Source organism: Miscanthus floridulus, chromosome 5 (genome assembly GCF_019320115.1).
Source record: "Miscanthus floridulus cultivar M001 chromosome 5, ASM1932011v1, whole genome shotgun sequence".
In the NCBI taxonomy this organism is placed as follows: Eukaryota; Viridiplantae; Streptophyta; class Magnoliopsida; order Poales; family Poaceae; genus Miscanthus; species Miscanthus floridulus.
In genome coordinates, this window is record NC_089584.1 from 12252475 (window position 1) to 12259340 (window position 6866).

General features: G+C 47.9%; 1 protein-coding gene across 2 annotated transcripts; it reads left to right on the top strand.

Annotated features, from left to right (window-relative positions):
* Nucleotides 1-3126: 3126 nt before the first annotated feature.
* LOC136451538 (LOB domain-containing protein 6-like) lies at nucleotides 3127-5741 on the top strand. Of its 2 annotated transcripts, XM_066452227.1 has the most exons (4): nucleotides 3128-3374; nucleotides 3511-3680; nucleotides 4259-5103; nucleotides 5259-5739. In XM_066452227.1, exon 3 carries the CDS (start codon nucleotides 4274-4276, stop codon nucleotides 5069-5071), a length of 798 nt encoding a protein of 265 aa, XP_066308324.1. In that variant the 5' UTR covers nucleotides 3128-3374; nucleotides 3511-3680; nucleotides 4259-4273; the 3' UTR covers nucleotides 5072-5103; nucleotides 5259-5739. The 2 variants fall into 2 exon arrangements, with proteins under 2 accessions (XP_066308325.1, XP_066308324.1); XM_066452228.1 differs by having other exon boundaries at nucleotides 3127-3680; nucleotides 5282-5741.
* Nucleotides 5742-6866: the final 1125 nt, after the last annotated feature.

Below are 6866 nucleotides of genomic sequence, written 5' to 3' on the forward strand. Positions count from 1 at the left end.
TGGGGTATGAACACACTGTACTGTCACTTGGTCTCAGTGATCTGCATGATTGTTGGCCAGACTGGACTGTGGGATGCCTTTTGCAACATTTTTAGTTTTGAAAACTTTGCTGCAACTAGCTAGTAATTACGTTGTGTTGAGATGCATGTATGTAGACCATGATGATACTAATTATATATGAGCTTCAGCTACGTACCTATAAATGACAAAGATGACAAAATCTAAGCGAAAGCTATCATGCTGTAACAGTGGCCATCATCGAAGGCCACATGTACTTCTAATTATTTTATGGGGCCTGTTCTCGTCGACTTGCTTTGCAAAGTAATCTGTTACGACTGGTTACACATGAGGATCGATCTAACCCCCCCTGCTGTATACCTTCACCAGTTAACTGTGTGAAGGGCCAGTCCGTGTCTGGATCATCAGTTGATTCCTTAGGACATCGGTACAAATTTCTCTATTTTCAGCAATAACTGTCATGAGATTTTTCCTTACCTACTGTATGGATCGAAACATTGACGTAGCATGTCATGTGCCTATTTTTAGTTTCCTAATATACATATTCGGATTGCCGTAGAGCAGGTTGTTGTTGATTCATGAATTACCATTTTGTTTTTTGAGTTTGGTACAGTACATACTACCTCCATCCACAGGAAAAATGCAATTCTCGCATTTCGAGAACTCAAATAGTTCAAACTTTGACTAAAATTATATAAAAATGTACTAATACTCATGAAACAAAATAAGTATTATTTGATTAGTTATAGAATATTAATTGGAGACATAAATATTAATACTATTTACTATAAACTTGGTGAAAGTTAAACTACTTTGACTGGCACATTCCCATAATTGCATTCTTTTAGGAAAGGAGGTAGTACAATTGAATCGATGCTTTTGTACTATTAGAACCATTGAATTCAGCGTGGAAACTTAAACTTTCTTATATTAATTGGCTGGACATGTATCTATCAATTGTTATTTTAGACATTAATGTATGCATGACCTGAATATTTGAATATTGCCATTTTGATAAGTCAGTCCATAAAAATTTAATATGGTCATTTTCACAAGAACAATATATAGATAGTTATATAATTGTTTATTAGTGGCAAAGGTCTTAAAAGATAGCTTGTACACTATATCTAATGGCATGTTTTTTTTTTCGAAACAGAGACAGTTATCATGTGTACAAAGTGTTGACACGGCGCTGATGTAGCTAGCGTGAGCCCAAAATTAATCATATAAGCAGAGAACATCTGTAGGCTAACCCTAATTAAGAATATAATGTATTTAGTCCCCCTGGCTAGGGATATAAATAATGGGGCATGACAGTGCATACCGATAACTTGCACTGATCGATATCAGTTCGTCACTGATGATTGCCAATTATACTGCGGCTCTTTTAATTATGAGATGGAAGCAGCAGACAAGCTGGTTCAATTGGTTGTTAAACCGCATTGCACAAGCACCCTGTGCTGCTGTGTGCGCCATTGATCACCACACGTTGTGCCAGTCTACATCGCCGGCCTCTTTATGATTGTGCTGCTTAGGCAAAGCTCAATTAAGCTAAGCCAGTTCATGCATAAAAAGGGCATGATTACTCTTAAACCGGACGCACTGACGAAGCCTAGCTATGGCTTTCTACTTTTTTAGGAATGCCATGAAATTGGTACGTACTACTGTGTATATCAGTTTTATTTTTATTTTTTTGCGAGGATACTAGTAAATACATATATCAGTGTCGTGGGGGTCAAAACCACGGCAAGCATGTTGTTCGAGTCGGTGTCAGAGTATGGGTCTCCGGTGGCTCGGGTGAACTCAAGAACACAAGAATCACACAGAGGAGATGCAACGGTTTATATCCTAAGGTTGCCTCGTCGCCGGTGGAGCCTCCCCCCTCGTCGGAGAGGAGGAAGACGATGTGATACGGTGGAGGAGGGGCTCTCGGTGCCCCTCTCCGGGTTGGCCCGCTCTCTGTGCAGAGCAAAGGCGGATGGAATAGAATGGAGTGTCTGGTGATCGAATCGGATCCTCCGCCTCTAGGTCCGACCTTATCCCTTATATAACGAGATAGGTCAGGTACATGACGGTTTGGGGGTTTAGTCTACAGTCTACGTGCGCTGGAGTCCAGGGAGGTCTTGCAGCGGTACGCCGTGGACCGTCGCTGTGTCTTGGAGCTGAAGAAGCCTTGGGCGTCGTCCGACTGCTCTGTTCTGACTCCATGCGTCAGCTTGGACCTACCTCCCCGGGTGAGACCTTCTGGAGTCTTCTTGTGGCGAAGGAGGTCGGCTCCGGGGGCTGACGCGTGGGCCCGGAAGCCCCCGAGCCCCAAGAGGTAGTGGGAAGCTTTGTCTTCTTGTGTCACGACCCAGACGTGACCTTGTCGGAGGAGCAGCTGGCAGGGCCGCGTCTGGGGAGCGGCGTCGGGGAGCCCCCGAGCATCGGTGGCTAATGGCTTGTCTTCTTGTGCCCGGGCCTTGGCTGGCGTCGTGAGCCGGGCAGGTGCCAAGGACCGGGCTTGGTCGCGCCGTAGCTTGGGAGCCCAAGGCTTGGGGAAGCCACCGAGCCCCAAGCGAAGGTTGCGGTCGAGTTAGGCTCAGCTGGACCTCTTTGTCAGAGAGTGCGCGCAAGCATGCCCGATGAGCATAGCCCCCGAGCCCCCGAGCGATCCTGAAGGGGTCGGTCGGGGTCTTCTTCGTTCGGGAACCATTGGACCCGAGGCTTAACACGGTAGGATCTCGTCAATCACTATCCGTCTGTACGCCGAATATATATGTACGTACTGCTACTATCTTCTGCCACAAATCCATGATGCTTTAGACGAGGTCCTAATACGATCAAACCTTTGAAACTTAATTGCCTATCTTTACTGTGAACCAGTATTGAGTGATTTATACGTACATATATACACTTCTTCAGCTATAATACATACTCCCATGGGCAGCGGGAACTGTTCGTGAAAAGTGACGAGATGAGGCGCAGCACTGTGGTAGATATTCTTGCGAGTAGTGGCAATGTCACCCTCACACCTTTTCTTGTACTGCCATCAATCTCGATTTGTCCTTATTTATCTGTTTAGTCTCACTCTCTCTCTCTCCCCTTTCTCTCTCCTCCCTACCCACGGCCCGGGCCTTTTTTCTTTGCAACATACACCTCCACAATTTTCTTCAACACTCTCTTCCTCGTTCAATACTGGTCTCTCTTCCTTTTTTCATAGTGTGTGGTCGATCTATGCACCTCACCTTTCCCTTGCTGCAGTTGGAGGGAGTGCTGCAGCTGGAAGAGGAGAGAAACTGGTTTCCCTCTCCATATCTCTCCTCCAGCTCCCTCCTCTACCCACATAGATCGATCACAGCCAGCCACAGACAAGAGTTAGGCTGTTCTACCTGATCATATGACCCTCCAGCAATTCTTCCATCCACACACAAGCTGAAGCAAGAATTGCTTACATATATCTTGTTTGTCCTTTTCTCTATTTTTCCGACTCTTTTTATTTCCATTGTGCAGCTTGTTAGTAGATAGCAGTGGATCGATGTATGATGGAGGAAACAAGCTAGCTCGCTAGAAGCAGCAGAGAGAAGGATAGAGGGGAAAAAAAATCCTTCTTCATAGTCTTGCTCGGACCTTCTTCACCAGGTCATCTGATCTGCAGATCTGTCTCCTGTGACCTTACAGAGGTGAGGATATGAGCGGGTCTCTCACTGCAACATGCCCATGTATGAGAAATTTTAGAAGACAAAAGCTTTGATTTGCAGTCTTCTGGGCTTCTGCCTTCTCCTGCCTGGTACTATTATATGGTTTCTTGAGATTTGAGCGCAAAGATCGCCTTTTTTTTCTTGGAAATTTGTGCTTCTTGTGCCATATCATCATACATGCACACCCACGCATCTGTACAGTGGATCATGCATCCTCCATTTGTATTCATGATCATGCTGTTGATTTTCTATGGTCCCTTTATCAAACTATTTCCGCAGATAAGAATTCTACAGTATTGTCCCTCTTTCTTTGACCCAAAGTAAAAAGGGAGGAACAGAACTTCCTCATTTTTCCCAAAGATTGCACATGCATAGCTGGATCAGAACACCACACTCCAAAACCCTAATCTTCTGATTTTTCTGCCTTCCCAGAACGATCTCAGTCCAAGAAAACCCTAACCCTAAGATTAGTATCGAAAAAGATATGCGTATTCGCAGCTCATCGTATTTCTTTGGGAAAAAACTGATGATAATCCAACGCCTTTTTTCTCTATTCGCAGGCCAGGAAGAAGGAAATGGCATCGCCGTCGAGCACCAGCAACAACTCGATCCTCTCCCCTGTGGCCGCGTCAGGGACGACGGCGCCCGGTGCCGGGGCGCCGTGCGCGGCGTGCAAGTTCCTGCGGCGCAAGTGCCTGCCGGGGTGCGTGTTCGCGCCCTACTTCCCTCCGGAGGAGCCGCAGAAGTTCGCCAACGTGCACAAGGTGTTCGGCGCCAACAACGTGACCAAGCTGCTGAACGAGCTGCTGCCGCACCAGCGGGAGGACGCCGTGAGCTCGCTCGCCTACGAGGCCGAGGCGCGCGTCAAGGACCCCGTCTACGGCTGCGTCGGCGCCATCTCCGTGCTCCAGCGCCAGGTCCACCGCCTCCAGAAGGAGCTGGACGCCGCGCACGCCGAGCTCCTGCGCTACGCCTGCGGCGACGTCGCCGCAGGCATCCCCACCGCGCTCCCTGTCGTCAGCACCGCCCCCAGGCTCTCCACGGCAATGACGACGAGCCCCGGGCTGCAGTTCGCAGCGGCAGCAGCCACTGCGCATGCCGCCGCTGGCATGTACGGCAGCAGCCGGAGGCTCGGGGTCTTGGACGGCGTAGCGGCGCCACCACCGCCACCGCCAGCAGCGGGCGGCTGCTACTTCATGCGGAACCACAGCAACGTCATTAGTAGCACCCCAGGCGCTGACGTGGCGCCCGTCCTGCCTTACGCTTCCGTGGCTAATTGGGCCATGAATGCCATCAGCGCCTCGACGACCACCACCTCTGGATCAGAGAGCATTGGGTTGGATCACAAGGAAGGGGGAGACAGCAGCATGTGAAGTGAAGGAAGCAGGAAGCGCCGCCGTGAATGGTAAGCTGTAATTTTCTGCACGACAGCCATGCCCATGCATGATGTAACTACTATGTATATACTGTATAGGTGCTAGTTTGTGTGTTTTAATTATATATATAGTTGTTATCTGAGGCTTTAATAATTGTTACTATGCTTGTATATGTATTGTGCAGTGATTTACTAGCTCCTTGTTCAGATGTGGAGACATGGATGCATGCACTTGCATTGAGCCCTTTGGCCTTAATGAGCTGTGGGATCGGAGGAGTACTTAGCTTGGTGAAGGAAAGGAAGGAAGCTTCAGGGGGGAATCGGAGATGGGAGCCCAATCGATCTCAGGTTGATTAAGAGCTAAGGAACAATCTATCTATATCTTATCTATCTACCTTTCGCTATATAGCCGACGATGAATTATATATATCGTCTGCATCCCCCTTTTTGCATGTGTTTTGTGAAAAGGACCGTGACGTGTAGAGGGTTGAATTAGACAATTTAAAAGTCTAACTTTAAACTATGACTTCTTTTTTCTATTCTTAGCAAAAGTTATGCAAAAGGATAAAAATATCTAAATGTGTAACTACGATTTTGCTAGTGTGTTGCTATCTCTACCGTAAAAGGTGTTATGTAAACAATGTAAATGCGGAAGCTAAAGAGTAAGGTGAAGATATGCAAACTCTCGTTGACGACTCCGATATTTTTACCGATGTATCGAAAAGCGCGCAAGCTTTTTTCTAGTCCTCGTTGGAGCACCTCATAAAGAATCCCTCGCAAGGGTTAAGCTTCCGGTCGGGTAACTCCGTAGATAGTCCCGGGCCTTCCCACGCGCAAGTGGATCTTCGGTGTGCCTTTCGGCAAGCCTCTCCCGGACCGCTCCACGTCGTCTTCACTATCAAGCGTTCGGCCGAACCGTCGCGGGTCTTGTTCCCTTCGGTACACGGTGGCCACACCACAAATGTGGTTGGTGTGATCTCGCAAGACTATAAACCCCTCCGATATACAACAATGGTGTGCGCAAGCACCGAGTGGTAAGATGTATGCAAACCTCGCTAAATACTATGCCTAAACCTAGAGCAAGTGCATAAACGGTGGTCTAATCAACCTAAGCATTTCGCAAAGCATCTACGTTAATCACCTAATGAATCACTAAGTACTATCCAATTGAAGATCACTAAAATGGTGTATTAACACTCTTGATATAATTCTTTAGCTCCACTATCTTCAAATGGTCGGTTGAGGGGTCTATTTATAAGCCCCACTGAGAAAGTAGCCGTTGGGGACGAAACCCACCTTTCTGCTACTGACCGGACATTGTTGTCGTCCTGATCGGACACGTCCGGTCATTCCGACCGTTGGAGCGCGCGCGTTGATCGGACTATGTGCCGAGTCCGGTCACTGTCGATCGGACGCGTTCGGTCACGCTGGCGCCGCTCTAGAATCTCTCTGGACTCGATCGAACGCTGTAGTTCATGCATCCGGTCGATCATCCGTCAGCGTCCGGTCCGTGCTGAATGTGTTGCCGAGATGATGAACAGTGCCATCGTCGTGTCCGATCACTTGAGTCATCAGCGTCCAGTCGCTGCTGCTGACGCTGCCATTGCTGAGCATCTTGATCGACCACGTTCGGTCGCTATAAGGGCCTTGTCCGGTCACCTCTGTGAAGCTTGTTTCTTCGCGATCTTACGTCAGGCTTGGTTCTTATCTTCATGCTTGGACTTTGTTTGATATTTTGGGTCTTCTTTTGTGCTTCTAGGGTCTTGCTTATGATGTTAATCGTAGGATCATCA

Bases quoted from the DNA above. Each gene is read 5' to 3' on its own strand.
- LOC136451538 (XM_066452228.1), top strand. From the start codon at position 4,274: ATGGCATCGCCGTCGAGCACCAGCAACAACTCGATCCTCTCCCCTGTG.